At 37.2% G+C, this 17,493-nt stretch overlaps 2 protein-coding genes across 3 annotated transcripts in view; one reads left to right on the top strand and one right to left on the bottom strand.

Moving 5' to 3' along the window:
- Positions 1 to 9,835, top strand: part of LOC132283996 (uncharacterized) — a 45,021-nt gene extending 35,186 nt beyond the window's left edge. Inside the window, exons 11-13 of one of the 2 annotated variants that reach the window (XM_059786058.1) lie at positions 310 to 515; positions 8,928 to 9,014; positions 9,341 to 9,835. In XM_059786058.1, the coding sequence (XP_059642041.1) occupies positions 310 to 515; positions 8,928 to 9,014; positions 9,341 to 9,511 (464 nt within the window). In that variant the 3' untranslated portion in view covers positions 9,512 to 9,835. Of the gene's footprint in view, positions 1 to 309; positions 516 to 8,927; positions 9,015 to 9,340 lie in introns of those variants that run through there. The other variant, XR_009472178.1, reaches the window with a different exon arrangement.
- A 1,738-nt stretch (positions 9,836 to 11,573) lies between these two features.
- Positions 11,574 to 15,352, bottom strand: LOC132281049 (pectate lyase-like). Its single transcript, XM_059782786.1, has 4 exons — positions 15,159 to 15,352; positions 14,315 to 14,966; positions 13,402 to 13,644; positions 11,574 to 12,426 (listed from the first exon to the last, which is right to left on the bottom strand). Exons 1-4 carry the CDS (start codon positions 15,350 to 15,352, stop codon positions 12,208 to 12,210), a joined length of 1,308 nt encoding a protein of 435 aa, XP_059638769.1. The 3' UTR covers positions 11,574 to 12,207.
- Positions 15,353 to 17,493: the final 2,141 nt, after the last annotated feature.

Below are 17,493 nucleotides of genomic sequence, written 5' to 3' on the forward strand. Positions count from 1 at the left end.
AGAAATTCTACAATTCCCTGGGGGTATTTTGACACTAGGTACTCCTCCCAATCAAAGATGTCTGTTTTTTTTAGGTAAATGGAGAAGTGGAGAGTTTCAACATAAATGAGAAACTTTTGATTGGGAGGGGTACCAAGTGTTAAAATACCGCCGGGGTATTGTAGAATTTCTCTTCGGATCGAATCGGGATTGATTGAATATTTGCAACAAGAAATGAATCCTAACTTTAGGATGACTGACCCTTTTAATCCAGTCCATATAATGTCTTTTTCGGGAGCTAGAGGAATCTCAGGCACATCAATGATTTAGGTACTCCAAAGGATGAAGGAAGATGGGACGCTGAAGCAGACCCTCATATAGACGAAGTGAAAGGATTAGGAAGGAGTAAATGGTCAGCAAATTTTGATGAAGATGATGCCCAAAGAACTGAAGCTGTAAAGGGGAATTTAAATGCTCTGTCTGGGTTGGTTCATGCTTATGGCAGAGAAGGTAAATCTGTTCACTGGGGTGACCAGGTATGTGTTATATAACATGTTATTATTTCCTTATGCTACATGTTCTCGTGATTTTTATTTGTGTTATACTTTATCATATTCAGACTTTAGTCATGCTCTTTCTGGTGTTTGTATGTCTGCTTCTATGTGGTGCATCTTTTGTGATTTATTTACGAAATATGTTGAAATAATGATTGATATTTTAAAATAAGATACTTGTAATATCTTTGAAGCAGGATGGATTGGATAGAAATGCTCATAAACTCAAATTGAATGTTGTCTAATTTACCCAAAAAAAGGAGGTAAAAAGAAAAGAAAAGAAAAAGAAGAGGAGAAATTGAATGCTGTCTAAAACAATAGTTAATTATCATCAATTGTCATGGATAATCAATTCCTGATTACTTATTGATCCAATGGTGAGGGGTTGGTACTCAGAGTTAAAAGAGTGGTCAGGAGTTTAAAGCTTCTTTTAGGCTTTTAATGACATTGTGCGTGAAGGGGAGGATGTCTGTGGGATTTAGGATTCATCTACTATATTTAGCACCAGTGAAGGGGAAAGGAAAAAAAAAATACATGGGATGTCATTGAATTGAGTTAGTGTTTCCAGTGGTATTTGCTGACATCTGCTTTATCCTCGTTTGTCTTTGTCACCCCGTTCATATTGTTTCCATTTATAAGGCTTAATAACATCATTCAGGTACCTGTATTTTGCCAAAAAGAATGTCATTTATTGATGGTGACTGGTTTATGTTGCATTCTACGTTTCCTTCAATTGTAAGAAACTTTAATATGTATTGTGATCACATATGCACCTTAATGCACTCACATTCATGCCTTTTGTTGTTAAGATCGATTATTATTGGTATGAGGATTATTACTACAAAAGGACGGAGAGATAGATAGTCGATCTAATTAGTAGAATTGGATCAGGTTGAACAATTGAGGCAGGCTAGTGGTGTTTTATGCAAAAAGGAAAAAAAAAAAAATGAAAAAAAGGAAAAAAAGGAAAAGAAGAAGAAGAAGATAAGATAAGAAAAGAAAAAGGGATAAACAGTAAATTTGTAAGAAAGTTTTTAGGCCAACTATCTTGTACCAAACGGAGTTTTAGGTTTTGAAAAAGGAACAAGAACAACGCATTCATGTAGTTGAAATGAGAATGTTAAGATGGATGGTAGGAGTGACTCTAAGAAGCACGGACACGGATACGGGACACGGATACGACACGACACCGACATCCAAAAAAATTAGGATACGGACACGGTGAATAGTATATATATATATATATATATATATATATATATATATATATATATATATATATGATGTAGTACTTTAAAAATTATTGAGTGTTCCTATTTTTCATCAACCTCACAATGAAAAAAAAACACAAATCATAACTCATAACTAATAAACTATAAAAGAACAATGTTGCAGAGTTATAAAACCAAATAAAAAACAAGACATTAGAATAATAACTAGTATCATTTAATCATCATTGCAACTTTACTCCAAATACAAAAGCATAGACAAGAAGGACTATTAACACTCATGACTGTAAAAAATAACAATGCTCTTAATTTTTTGGGGAATGACGTCACTATGGGCGATTTCACCCCACTAGGGGCGATTTTTATCGCGATTGAGACTTTGTTTTTTTTTCTTTCTTCTTTTTTTGTTTTATTCCGTGAAGAAATCTTACTTAGAAACTGCAAGGATTCCAAGAATCTCATTAGCTGGGGATGTGAAGTCGGCTGTTCCGCATCGAGGACCGTCTATGTATATCGACGGGAAGTCCGTCGGAGGGAGGAAATTAGTACTCTCATCTTGCTTGGTTGGTCGTTTTGATAAGGAAGTTGGGGGCTGTGATCGTGTGGAGGAATGGGCAGCGAAAGCATGGAATACGTCCTGTGGCGTGGGGGTTACTCCATTATCTGATTCGATGCTTCTTTTCAGGTTTCCTTCTCAGGCCGAAGCCCAACGCGTGTTAAAGGAAGGACGACGTCACTGGGGATCTGCAACTTTACGGATCGATGTGTGGTCTTTTAGGGTTGGATGTTGTGGCGTCCTTAGAGAAAAAGGACTCAAACAGATCCGGATGTTTGGGCTCCCCCTTCATCTATGGTGTCATGCCCTATTTGTTGAAGTAGGGGAGTTATGCGGCGGATTTGTGGGAGCTGTTGCCGATGAAACCAGGGATGCCGAGAGCGTTCGTATTACAGTGAGGATAGGATTGACTTGTCCGCAATTTGTGTTTATTAATGATGATACTTTCTACTACAAGGTGGCGATTTGGGAAGAAATTGCGCCGGCGTTGGTTCCCTCAACAGAGAGTATTGAAGGCGGCGAAAGGCCTACTCATATGCCGGAGGAAGGATGGGTACGAGGAAGATCAAGTCAACAACACGCGCCGGTTACGCGCGTCACAGCTGATAATAATTACTCTACACGTGGTGCTCATAGAGTTTCATTTCCAGATTCCACACTATCCTTATCTACAAGGGTTGGTGAGGAAAATGGGCTGGGCCACACAGATCGGCCTAAAGTTGATTTGGGCCGGAGGGGTTATGGGCAAACTAAAGCGTTAAGGCTCAAGCCTGATTTTGGGCCTAAGTTAGCCCATACTAAAAGACGGGTTATTAGAAAACCAAACTCAGTTTCTGTTTCTGTTCTTAATGACCCAGATCCAAGGAAAGCCCAGGTTAAAACTCAAGCCCAAAATCAAACTCTCTCCTCTTCTTCATTTCAGCGTCGGACTGAGAAAGAAAAGTGGAGACGGCCGGTTGGTTCAGCTAGTCGACAAGGTACTCGATGGACTCGTACTGAAAAACAGAAATGGGTAGTACGCTTTCCTTCTCCTTCTCCAAGTTTGACCCCTCTTTCTCATCTTAAGAGCTCATCTTCTACCCCTTCTTCGAGTAAGGTGCTGGGAAATGGTGAAGGTGTAGTGGAGGATCGTTTGGATCAAAAGAGAGGTTTTTCTAAGCTATTGTACCACGGGATGCAGAATCATCGTCTTCAATGTCCAAGTTCGGAAGTATTGATTGTTCTAACGGGGTGACAGTTTGTGTTGGTCGAGACCTTCATTTTAAACTGAAAGATGATTTAGCCATGACTTTACTTAATGAACTTAAGCTCTGTGCTGCTCTAAAAGGCTTAAATGGTCTACCCCCCGTGACTGGGACCAATTCTACCCATGATTTAATGAAAATTTTTATGGATGACACTGGAACAGAATTGAATTTGCAATTAAACCTGTATCAGAACAATACTAAAAGCAAAGGAGAGGACTTTGATGATTAGTCTCAACAGATTTGTCCTCTTGCCTGGGATGTTGATCAATCTGATGTGGACATTATGGAACCCTTAGCAACTGTGCACCCTAATTGCTTAGAGACAGTTAACGATATGGGTATGGACTGGGTGTTGGATAATATTGGCGAGGTCAGCGAAGCTTTGGGTGTCTCCTCGGAAGGAGATGATGATCGAACACAAATCATTCTTCATGATATCGTGGAAGGAAACAATAATGTAGAGACCTTTAAAAGCACAAAAGTTGTTAAAAATAAGAAACATGCACATCGGAAAGGTGATCAGGAGGTTAAGAACCTTATTTCTAATATCAATTACGAAGGGAAGGATGGGGTGAATAAAGAAAGGGAAAGGACTAGAAGTGGGAAGCAGGGAGAAGGGGCACTAATCATCTTTGGTTCTCAATGAAGATACGAATTATTACATGGAACGTCCGTGGATTAAATGATCCGGACAAAAGAAGGGTGGTTAAAGTTGCTTTGAAGAAGTGGAATGCCCGTGTTATTTGCTTGCAAGAAACCAAGTTGGCTTCTATTTCTGATGCCGTGGTTAGAAGCCTTTGGGGAAGTAGGTTTGTGGATTGGGAAGCTTTGAACGCTTATGGTACATCAGGCGGTATTCTTATTATGTGGGATCGTAGATGGATGTCTAGAACGAATATCTGGAAAGGGCTATTTTCTTTGTCTTGCGTGTTTCAGATGGAAGATGATAACTTTAGTTGGGTATTTTCTGGAGTTTATTGATTGTGTTAGACCTGCTTTTTGGCAAGAACTCAGTTACATTAAGGATTTGTGACCGTTGCCTTGGTGCTTAGGCGGGGATTTCAATTCTGTTCGGTCTCCATTTGAAAGATCCACAGGGGGGAGGTGGTCTTCAGAGATGACCCGGTTCTCTGACTTTATTGATGGTCACCTTCTTATTGACTTGCCTTTGGAAGGGTCAACTTTCACTTGGTCTAGTGGCAGAGACCCAGTTACTTTATTGAGGCTTGATAGATTCTTAATTTCTGGAGATTGGGAGGAGAAGTTTCCGGATGTCACTCAGTCAGCTTTGGTTAGAGTCACGTCTGATCATGTGCCCTTAGTTCTTGATTGTGGAGGCATGAGATCTAGACGGACTCCATTTCGTTTTGAAAATATGTGGTTGAGAGCTGAAGACTTCCAAGGGAAGGTCCAGTCCTGGTGGGAAGAAACAACGCTTCCTGGCTCTAATAGCTATGTGCTTGCTAAGAAGTTTCAAATTCTCAAATCTGAGCTTAAGAAATGGAATAAAGAAGTGTTTGGGAATCTTGAATGGAAGAAAAATAGAGTCCTGGCTGATATTGCTGATCTTGATTGTCTTGATGAGACAGGGCAAGATACGGATTCTCTTCGCTCTAGAAGAGCGACTTGTCAGGCAACTTTTGCTGAGATAGCCACTATGGAGGAGATATCGTGGCGTTAGAAATCTCGGTCTTTGTGGCTTAAAGAAGGTGACCGTAATACTAAATTCTTTCACAGACTTGCTAACGCTCATAGAAGATACAATAATATTGGGCGTATTCGTGTGAATGGTTCAGAGCTGCGGAAGGAAGATGAGGTGCGTGGGGGTATTGTTTCTTTTTATCAGCAGCTCTATACTGAAACTTTGGAATGGAGACCAAAACTTGATGGTTTGCACTTCAATGCTATTTCCATGTTGGATAGTGATATGCTTGAGGTTCCTTTCTCTGAAGAGGAAGTTCTTAAGGCATTATCCAGTTGCAATGGTGATAAAGCTCCAGGGCCAGATGGAGTCACTATGCGGTTTCTTAAAGAGAGTTGGGAGGTGGTGCGTAATGAGGTAATGGGCACTTTTCAAGAATTTTATTCTCATGGCACATTCGAGAAATCATTAAATGCATCTTTTATGGCTCTTATTCCTAAGAAGAGCAACGCCTCTGACATTAAGGACTTTCGGCCAATCAGTTTAGTGGGGTGTTTGTATAAGCTTATTGCCAAGGTTCTTGTTCTTAGAATGCGGACTATTTTGGATGGAATCATTTCAGAGTCACAAAATGCTTTTGTTGGTGGTAGACAGATTTTAGATTCTGTTCTTATTACAGGAGAATGTGTCGATTCTAGGTTGAAGAGTGAAGTTCCTGGTGTTTTTATGCAAACTGGATATCGAGAAAGCTTATGATCACGTGAATTGGAAATTTCTTCTTTGTTTGCTTCGGAGAATGGGGTTCGGAGATCGATGGATAAAATGGATTGAATCTTGCATCTCATCAGTTATGTTCTCTGTGCTTGTGAATGGCTCTCCTGCTGGCTTTTTTCCGAGTTCGCGTAGTTTGAGACAAGGAGATCTTTTGTCGTCTTTTCTTTTTCTCATTGTCATGGAGGGATTGAGTAAATTAATGAAAAAGGTAGAGAATCTGGGTTACATAAGGGGGTTCACTGTTGGTAGAGATGCTGCTAACCAGATTGAGATATTCCATTTGTTGTTTGCAGATGATACCCTGGTTTTTTGTGATGCTGATGTTTCCCAGCTCAGGTATTTGAGGTGCATTCTTACATGCTTCCAAGCTGTGTCTGGTCTTAAGATTAATGTTGGAAAGAGTGTGCTTGTCCCAGTGGGGGAGGTCTCTAATATTTCCACTTTAGCTGCTGTTCTTGGATGTGGAGTGGGTGCCTTTCCACTCCCTTATCTTGGCTTACCTTTGGGAATCTCCTCTAGGATAGTGGGGACATGGATCCGGTGATTAACAGGCATGAAAAAAGATTGGCGGGGTGGAAAAAACATTATCTTTCGAAAGGGGGGAAGGTCACTCTTATTAAGAGCACCCTCTCGTCCCTTCCCATATATTTATTATCTCTATTCCAGATCCTGTGTTCTGTTGCTGAAAGAATTGAAAAAATTCAGAGAGATTTTCTTTGGGGTGGAAAAGGAGAGGAGTTTAAGTATCATCTTGTTAGTTGGGAGCAGGTTTGTAAACCATTGAAGTTTGGTGGTTTAGGTATCCGGAAGTTAGTCCCTTTCAATAGAGCTTTATTGGGGAAGTGGTTATGGAGATTCGGTAAAGAACGTTATCGACAATGGAGAAGAGTTATCTCGTGTCGTTTTGGGGAAGAGAGTGGAGGTTGGTCCTCTCGTCCTGTTTCTATTACCGGGGGCGTTGGCGTTTGGAAGTTCATTCGGAAAGGTTGGGATGTGTTTTCCACCCATATTCGGTTCAAGGTTCGTAATGGTATGTATGTTAGATTTTGGGAAGACTTTTGGTGTGGTGATCAGTTGTTGTCTCTTTCTTTTCCTCGTCTCTTTAGCATTGCCGAGAATAAGCATGCTTATGTAATTGATTGTTATCATCTTGATAACAGTGGAGTTACGTGGGATGTGCGTTTTAGGCGTTCCTTTCAGGATTGGGAGATAGCTGAAGTTTGCGTCTTCTTGGACCTGTTGTATAGACAGAAAGATGTTGGCAGAGGTTGTGATGATATTTTGTGGACTCCCTCTCTTCATGGTAGATTTGAAGTTCAATCCATGTTCTTATGTTTGTCTAATTTTATTGGATATGATTTCCTTTGGAAGTGTATTTGGCGCTCTAAAGCTCCTCTTAGAGTTGCCTTCTTTGTTTGGACTGCTACTTGGGGAAAATTTTTAACATTGGATAATCTGCGTAAGAGAGGTAATACCATTGTTAATTGGTGCTGTCTTTGTAAAACTGATGGTGAGTCCGTGGACCATCTTCTTATGCATTGTCCTGTTGCATCTGATTACTGGAATCTCATATTTAGTATTTTTGGCGTTCAGTGGATAATGCCTAAGCACTCTTTCCAATTAATTAATGCTTGGAGAAGATGCCCTGTTTCTGGTCATGCTCGTGATTTTTGGAGGGTCGCCCCACATTGTGTTTGGTGGTGTATTTGGAGAGAGAGAAATAACAGAAACTTTGAAGGGAAGGAATCGTCTTTTGCAAACCTTAAGTCTTTTATCCTACGCTCTCTTTTCTGCTATGTCAGAGGCAGCACTTGCTCCTCGATCGATGACTTTTTTGTTCTATTGGACTCTGTTGGTCCATAGGTTTGGCTTTTGCTCTTTCGTTTTTGTGTATCAGGGGCGCGTTCCCCTTTTGAACGTCTTTCTAATATATTTTTACTTATAAAAAAAAAATGACTATTTAACATTCAGGACTTTACTGTTAGTACTTAACATTCACAAAAACCTAAAGGCTAGTCCCCAAAAAAGATACAAAAACCAAGTCAGTGTACTATAATCTATTCCCATACATCATTTGACCTAGGACTTTTACCATTTACAATATCAAAAGGGTAGTACAAAACAAAAAAAAGAACATATCAGCATTCAAAAAAAAAAAAAAAAAAAAAAATTTCTAGAAGTGTCCGTGTCGTGTCCGCGGAGTGTCTGTGCCGTGTCCGAAAATAAAAAAAAAAAAAAATTCCAGACACCTTTTTTGGCGTGTCCGACATGTGTCGGGGCGTGTCCGACGCGTGTCCGTGTCCGACGTGTGTCCGTGTCCGACACGTGTCGGACACAGATTTTTCGCCCATTTTGAAGTGTCCGTGCTTCCTAGGAGTGACTTGTAGAGATAGGGTTACTAATCACAGTGTGAAAGAATAATTAGGAGTATCACGTATTGGAGATGAAATAAGAAAAAGTAACTTTAGCTGGTATGGACATATATAATGGAGACATATAGATGCTCTCGTAAGAAGAGGAATAGTAGTTTGCATAGAAAGGTAAGATCAGAGGTTTACCAAAAGTAACACGGGGTAAAGTTATTAGAAATGATTTTGAAAAAGTTAAAAACATAGTAGGAGAGATGACTTATAGTAGGAAAGAATGAAAAAAGAGCGTCCATGTGGCTGACCTCATTCATAGAGGATTAAGGCAAAGGATGATGATGACTATAGTGATGTGCTGTGTCTATTTAATGGCTTAGTGTAGTTTTGATGTTGATTTACTTCTGTGCACATCTTCTACTCTCGAATCATTGCCGAGCATTTTCTCCTTTCTAATTTTTTGAAGTGGAGGCAGAGTTTATCTCCTAACTTTTTGAGTTTTTTGGTGGTCTTATTACATAGCCTTTTCAGGTCACCTACTTTTCCTGTAACTTAAATATACTGCCATTTGCCTATCTATCAGGTTGGCAATACCGGCTTCTCAATAGGTGCTGCCAAAACGGCAAAAGTCTTCTCTTTAGTGATTGGGCCTGGTGCTGGATACAACTTGGTGAGTTATCTATCTAGCAATTGGCCTTCTAATTTAGGCAGATTGGTTTAAAAATATCTCAACTGCCTATATTCATCTATAATATTCTCCCTTTTTAAAAAAGGACACTTGGTTTTAGGATTTGCACATAGTTCTTATTTTATCCATCTTGGAAGTAGCTTGTTTTTCCCATCTGGCTTTTGACATTGGAACTAAACTGAGGCTTTTCTTTATCACTATATATATATTTTTACCTCACTTCTAGTTCCTTACTATTCATTAATTTATTTTTTTAACAAGAAACCAGTCTAGTAAATTGATTATAACTTGTACTTCGACACTTGCAGAAGGCTAACCCCTTACCAGAAGAAGAGAATCTGACATCCACCCAGAACACTGGTGAGTCAAAGGGGCGAAGCATATTCCAAGAGCAACTCCGTGCTGAGCGCGCGTCTTTCAAAGCTGTGTTTGACAAGAGGCGACAACGAATCGGAGGCCTTGTCATGGAAGAGGAATAATTTTTGCTGAAGCAGATTCTTTAAGCTCTGCAGTTAATGGCAGATTTTAGCAGCTGTGGTGTTACAGTATATACAAAAAAAGAGGGAGAAGGTGTTTTTCAGGTCCTCTCCTTGTATAAGCTTAATGAATAGGGGCCTATTTCTTTTTAAAATTTTTTATTTCATATTTTATTTTTTGTATTGTTTCCGAGGAAATTGTTGTATTTTGTGCCTGAGAATTGATGGCTCTCTTCCTTAATTGTTTGGCAGACTGGTTACAAGAACAATTTCTTGTGCTCAGGTTCATGCGAATCATGCATTTGGTGATAGTTTTGGTTGGAGGCAGATTGAAGGTATTCATGTCTCTTTAACATTATCCAAAAAACTTATCAAAGGTTAAGAGCATGCCATCGTTATCATCATCCTTGCCTTGATCCTAGTGGGGGGTCGGCCACATGAATTCTCTCTCCAATCTGTTCTTTTAAAAGTCAATTCACCAATTATTTAACTTTTAAAAGTCATTTTTAATAATCTCATCTGATATTATTTTTGGTCGCTCCCTGTCTCTTATCTTCCATAGCATCTTTAGGTCTCCTATATGTGTTCAAATCATCTATAGTCTATTTTATCTAATTTTTGCACCCAACACATTCATACACCAAATAGTTTTGGTCAAAATTTTATAATCGTGTTAAAGCGAGAGAGAATGTGTTATATAAGTTATGCAAACGTTTGGTTAGGGATTTATTTGAAAAGGGGTTGGTCTACGGTTGTGTTGCAGTGGGGAAGAGTGGGAGGAAGGGAAAGTTAAGAGCATAAGGGGAAGGAAAGTTGTTGGAATTAGTCATATTGTGTTGATAACTTTTGCGACCAAAACGTGTTGTAATTGTTCACGTTGAGTTGGTTTAGGTTGTCTTTTTTGGTCTATCAATTATGGGTTAGTGGTTAAAGGAGAGGAGGAGGAGGGTGCAACTTAACCATTCAGGCAACACAACGATCTATTCTTATTCTTACTGTAATTGGACATAGGTTTTTTAGTTCCGTTAGCAGGCAGGGGAGCAACCAAGTTTTACAGATAATCGGACATTTTCATACCAAGATTTCAAATTCTCTCATATGATCTTCTTTCTTTTTTTTTTTTTTTTTTTTTTTTTCGGTTCAAGATTTCAAAGTCTATAATATTAGCTTTTTTGGTGGTTATAGTTGGATCTAGGGTTATATATAGAACTATATTTTTTTAGACCTTTATAATGTTAGTTTCGAGCAACTCGCTTAGAGACCTATGGAAGTTTGTAGAATCGGAAGTCAGAGGCTATGATGGAGAATCGTGCAATTTCGTAGAGTTTGGAACTTGTCTCTATCGAGCCTCTGATAGTACACTAATCTAGACCTAACTGGTTGTGCTCGTGATTTATCTTCTAGGGACGGGTCTAAAGGACCATGCTTAGGGGTTTCCATAGTTATAATATATATATATATATATATAAATAAAGGGTAGTATGCATTGATGATGAATTATATCTATGCATGTGTGTACACATGATGGGTGAAAGAGTCTGAAAAGTTTTTCGAAATGGGTTTGAAAAGTATTTGGTGAAATTTTTAATTCTTGACTAAAATGTTATCGAGTTTATTAACTTAATCATGGAGCGTCGAGTGACAAAACGGTGGTCATGAAAATCTGGACTGAATCAACAATAAATCGGACGAAATCCAAATCCGTTACCATGGAGGTTAACACATGATGGAAAGGGTTCCGAGCATAGAATTCATGTTCTTCCCAAAGCAGGACATTACTCTATCCCTTTTTCAAGTCAAATCCAAGTTTAGAAGCTCACGTGTTGATGCATGCACATACTCTAACTAATGCAAGGTCTTATCACTCATTAATATGGTCTAACTTTTTGTAGATGCTACATTCTAATGTTAGGCGCATTTCAAATTATATTTCTTCAAGAATCATTGGCCGGTAGTCACTGTGTCCCATCATTCCACACGATCGGACAATCCAAATTATGTCAATGATGTAATGTATTGCGCTTTCAATTTGATAATGCACATTATAAAAATATGATATGAAAAATATAAGATAATTCAGATCCCCTCGTAAATACTTATCGCGTAAGAGTGCACTTTATGAGCTCTAATGTTAATTCTTGTATTCTTTTTCTTTTAGAATTAAAAAAATAATTAATTAACATGCCGAATAAAAAATAAATAAAAAAACCAATTTCATTCTATTTGTGCAGTAGGAAACTTCATATTATAGAGTATGTTTACAATGAAATGACCCCAAAATTTTACAAGAAACATCAACGATTAAGAACGAAAAAGTTATAATCAACTGAGTGTTTGCTAAACTTCCACCTTATTCACTCATTGATATTCTAACTCCCCGGATCATCTACTAAAACCCAGAGTAATAATTTAAATAATAATACCATGAAATATAAAATTCTTTTGAATAATTGAAGTGAATTGCTAGACTTACTCTATTAATTGGGCAATTCTGTAACAAATAAGGAAGTGGAATCTTCCACTTAGTTATATTAATTTGGTATAAATAACCAATTAAAAATTATTTGATTAGGCAATTCACTGCAAGTATTCGGTGTGAATATCACTATTCAAAATTCTTTAGCGTCTGCTTCTCTTGAATCCGGTTCCTGTTTTAACTATGGTTTTTTTTATCTTCATTTTGTCCAAGATTGTATGGTTTAACACGGCTTATCTTTTATGCATTTAAGAGCACCGGAAAAGCGTGTGATCATGTTCACAAAATTCCCAGGCTTTGGTTTCACAAAATCAGACTTGGAGAAGGTCTGTTTTGGGTCGCCTGATTGCCTAAAATAGGCTCCGTTCATGAAAACATCTCCCTCTGATCTCCACAGCCAATTCTTCCACACACTTTCATCTGCATAGTCCCTCTTCGTCACCTACACCATCACAAAACAAACATTACTACAAAATTTGCATACAAACTAGTTATGCCCGCACATATGTATATGTATATATATATATATATATATATAGGTTGCGTGCCATAAACCCTCATGTGATATGCAAATAAGGTATATAACTCCTTATAGGTTCTTAAAAGTTTCTAATTTTTATTTTTGCCAGTAATCAGTAGAGCAATTAAAAGATTAAAGTGCCCTTATGTATTTGAATAAAAATGTGAAAAACAAAACAAATGTAAAATGACCAAAGTACCCTAACCAAAAGAGAGGGACATGATGTTTATATGTAAAAGGCATTTTTGAGAGACTAAAAGGGCAATTTAATAAATTTGTTACTTAATATAAGCACACTTAAATGTGATTTTCTGTCATATTCTACTACTTAAAGTACTTATTTGTTCATTTTTTTAAACTTAACTGACTTATATAGTTAAAATAAATGTTATGGCAGAGTGTTATTTGTCCAAATTTTAAGCATTTGATTGATGTCTCTCTCTCTCTCTCTCTCTCTCTCTCTATATATATATATATATATACACACACACACACATTAATGTGCAAGAAAATAGGTAGTATTCATGGGTGTATTACTTTTTCTATTTGATATTCCGTGATTCTTGCTGTTATGATTCAGAAAGTGTCACATCAACTCATATTTTATCATTTTTTTTTCTACATTTTTTTCACTAGGATCAATATTTATATATAATTGCAATGAATAAAATTCTTGTGTCTTTGATAATGGTTTTTTTTTTTTTTTCTTTCTCAAATGCATCCATCTTTGTTCAAAATTTTCTTTACACTAAGAATCTTATTCATCCAAACACCATCTTATTTTGAAAAAATCAACACATAAGTTAATTAGTTGACGTGTCGCGTTCCGAACCATATAATTAAGCATAAGCGAGGAAAAGTAATGGAGAGGATCCGGATTCGTGTGCAGTTACGTACCTCTTTGGCAGCATTGTCGGGGGGAGCGATGAATCGGTTTCCCTGGCTAAGAATGGTGGGATGTTGGCTACCACCAATAGCATACATGTGCCAGTGAGTGTAGTCATTGTTTACGACATGGATGAACCCCCATCGGCACCTTGGCATTCTTTGTGTCAACCCCTGCCCAAAGTGATTGAAAGCAACAGTAACCTGCATGTTTTCATCCTCGGAGTAGCCATCACTTGCTCCAAACAACATCACCTGCAAACATAATATCAATATCAAGCCTAGCTTAATCGCTTGTGGACAAAATTCTCAAATTCTTTTTGAGCTCCCAAACCTAGCTAGTGTTACCTAATATTTTATGGCATGCAATTACTTGAGGATGTCAATGGGCGAGTTCCGGTCCCGCAACTCTTTTTTCAAACCCATTCCACCAATGATTTTTTTCACTATTAGGTGCGACTCAAACATGTGTGTGTATATTGATGGTTTTTTTTTTTTTTTTTTTTTTTTTTTTTCGCCTTGTTTATTTAGTTTAGGCTTTTGGCTTGAATATCCTTATTTCTTGAAAAATGATATTTGAGCTGATAAATTAAACTTCGGATAAAAGTCATTGGACTAGTTTTTATTAGGTCTAACTTATCAGTTAGGTAGCATTATTCTATTTCTTTTGAAAATAAAAAGATGGTCAATGGAAATATTTGTGGATTATCTTCCCGGGTTGGCTCCAGTGGTGAAACCTGGAACTTAATGCTTTCTGATTCAAATTCTCTAGAGTGCGATCAATTCTTTAGAGGCCACGACCATGGATATGGTTGGAGTGTTACCCTATTCATGTGAAGGGGTCATTTTCCACGTGTCTTGTGGATTAGTCGAGCAAAACCCCTATTATCGAAAAATAAAAAATAATTTTTTTTTTCTGGATTACCTCATTATGGTGGGTAAAGTGGCAGTTGGAGATGGTAATAGCTGTGGAAGCTTGGATAACATCTATTAGTCCGTCATAGCAATTGGACATGGAAATATGATCAATCCAAACATTTACAGATCCAAAGATTGAGACACCATCACCATCACTAGCCGAGCGAGTACCATAGTGATCCACCGAGTCCCTGATCGTGCACCCATTACCCTTCTTAATATCATGAATGTGGAGGCCATGGATGATCACATTTTTCACATACTGTATAGTGATGCCAGCACCATTGGCAATGTGCACATTAGCTCCGCGCCCATCAATGGTCTTATGACTCGTCACTATAAGCTCCGCGCTTAACCTAATTGCCATGCTGCGCGCGAATGTGATCCACAATGGTTGTGTCTGGATAACTGCATGGCGCAAGGTCCCCGGTTTAGGGTTTACAAGGTCATTGTCGGACGGATCAGTGACCACGTAAAATTTCCCGCCCTTGCCTCCGGTGGTTTTGCGCCCAAACCCTAGGCCACAATCGGCTAGCCTCATCCGGTTTTGTGCCCAATTCTTTTGGCACCTCCAGCACTGGTCAATAGGGTTTGTGGCCAAGCAAGGTCCATTATACTTGTGTAATTCTCTTCTTGTGTTGTTGTTACTACCCACAGTTCTTCACCACAAAACAAGTTTTCATTATCAACACTAAGTACCATATATATATTGATACATATTTTTTTTTTAAAATTACAAAGAGAATGGACGTACTTGTGACCAACAAGTTAGTGGCGTATGATTTGAACATCAGTGGAGGCGTATGTGTAAGTACCAATTAACTAAAAAGAAAAAAAAAAAAAGGACTTACTTGTGAACGTGGTTGTTGAAATGATTCAAAACTTCATGAGGTTTGGGATGGTAGGCCTTGCGAGTGGCCTTCTTGGCTTCTGCGGCACGCTTCTGCCAGAAACCATCAAAATGGGCAATGTTTGCCTCTATGGTTGAAAATGTTAGAACAACAAGCACTACAAAAAACAACCTAAGCTTAATAATACCTTCCATTGTTGTCTGTGTCATTAATTTTTTTGGTTCTTTAATTGTGTTAATTATCACTTTTCACTTACTATATATGTTATTTTGAAATTGTGGTTCACATAGACTTGGATTGTGGCACTTGAACTCTATATGGTCTACCAAACACATATTTACAAGGCATGTCACCATTGGTTTTTTTGGCAATGGCCTCTGGGTAACAACCGTAAAATTGGTATGTTAGTCAAGTGGGGAGTGGTTTGTATAAAACTAGAAGAATTTCTAAATGAAGGGAAGGAAAGGAAATGAGAATGAGAAATAGGGAGGGAAGAGTGGGGAACCATGCACACTTTCCAATAACTGTCAAGTGTTTGTCATTTTAGGTGCGCTTTCTTTTCTCTGGATAATAATATTCATTTGATTCTGGTCTTTCAATTTTCTCTAATTAGAGGCAATATATATTTGATTATGTTTTTTCTCACTATATTACAATTGCTCGAGTATATATACTGACTAATAAAAACTTGAGGGAGTGAATGAAACAGATTTGCAAGGTTCAGATTGAATATATATATATATATATATATATATATTTAATTGATTCTGCATTATCACTAGTGTTATAGTTAAATAATAGTAATTCAAATCCAATTTAAACAAATCCTTGCCAATCTGAATCTATCTTGGCGATTAACAGTGAGCCTAATCCAAAAAAAAAAAATCAAGCTTACTCAGCGAAAATGATGTAGAAATTACACTTCTCAGGTCATAAAATTAAATCATAATGGTATCGAGGAAAAAATAAACACCTAAATTGTTTCATTTGAACTATTCTAACTACAAAGTAAAAGAGGGGCTATTTTTTGTTTTTGGTTTCATATAAGCAGGGACGGACCCAGAATTAAATAATTCTAATGGGACAAAAGTAATATTTTGTAAGTATATATATATATCAAAATGACAAAATTGATATATGGTCCGTCCCTGCGTATAAACAAGAAGCAATGCTTTTGTTGGCATGTGGTTTATTCCGAAAAGAAAATGTTAGAATGTACCTATGTAATTTATATTTCAATCTAAGGAAATATTGGTCTTTGATCAGATACATTATTTTTGAAATTAACACAAACAAACAAATAATGTATCTATCACAGAGAGAGATGAGAGTCTGTTTGGGCCAAATAGGGATTGCAAAAGATAGAGATGGACAGAAGGTAGTTTGGTCATTTTATTGGAGGATTAAAATAAAACTTGAGGCATATTGAACATTTTATGTCAATTAAGGCGGTGTTTGACTCCTTTTTATAAAATGGGTGTCATTGTTCAAGTTTGTAAATCTAAAAGGTGTTATTGCTCAAAAATGACTTTAAGTTGTATCTACCTGTCTTTTAAGAAAACATAGGATGTCACTGTAATTTATCTTTTTTTTTTAAATGCAGAAAAGGCAAAGTCACACACACACACATATATATATTAATTGCAGAAAAGGCGAAGTCGCATTGAATTAATCAACAATGGAATTTGAGGTCAAAGAGGGTTCGAGAAGTTCTAGCATTCATTTCCTTCTAAATGTATAAAACAAACACTACATTTTTTTTTTTTTTTCCTCAAACACAAACACTACATCAAAATAGGGTTTTAGGTGTGAAAAATTCATCAAAATGAACAAATTCTTCTAGCATTCATTTCCTTCAAATGTAAAACTAAAAACTGAAATTTATTAATTTTGAATTCATAAATATTCCAAATAGTAGTTAAGCTGGGTCCTTAGGGACGTCCCATAAAATTGGAACCATACGGAGGAGAAATTAGCATGACTCATGTGCAAAGATATGCACAAATCGGACGTATTAAGAGATAAATTTTCTAATTTTATCGGACGTATAAAGTTAAAATTACATATATATATATATATATATTCTATGAAATTCGGATTCCGATTGTGTGCCCAAATTTAAAATTGGTCCTACAGTCGCAATTTGTAAAAAATTACATAAGAAATTGAGTAAAAGATATCAGGTGACCATTAAAGTTGGTTCCAAGATCAAATAAAAAGAGTTTAATAAGATATTACAAAGAAACATAAATAAAGGATTTTAAAAGTAAGTTGCAAAGGTTAAAAAAGAAAGAAAGAGGTGAAGGTGTCCAATGAGGGCTTGGAATTAGGAAAT

Source organism: Cornus florida, unplaced genomic scaffold (assembly GCF_030987335.1).
Source record: "Cornus florida cultivar Cherokee Brave unplaced genomic scaffold, ASM3098733v1 CherokeeBrave_3.0.0_Hap2_Chr11, whole genome shotgun sequence".
NCBI classification, from domain to species: domain Eukaryota; kingdom Viridiplantae; phylum Streptophyta; class Magnoliopsida; order Cornales; family Cornaceae; genus Cornus; species Cornus florida.

Bases quoted from the DNA above. Each gene is read 5' to 3' on its own strand.
- LOC132281049 (XM_059782786.1), bottom strand. From the start codon at position 15,352: ATGGAAGGTATTATTAAGCTTAGGTTGTTTTTTGTAGTGCTTGTTGTT. The intron at 14,967-15,158 runs GTAAGTCCTTTT...TTTGTGGTGAAG, and splicing joins TTCAACAACCACGTTCACAA to AACTGTGGGTAGTAACAACA. The intron at 13,645-14,314 runs GTAATCCAGAAA...TTATGTTTGCAG, and splicing joins ACTTTACCCACCATAATGAG to GTGATGTTGTTTGGAGCAAG.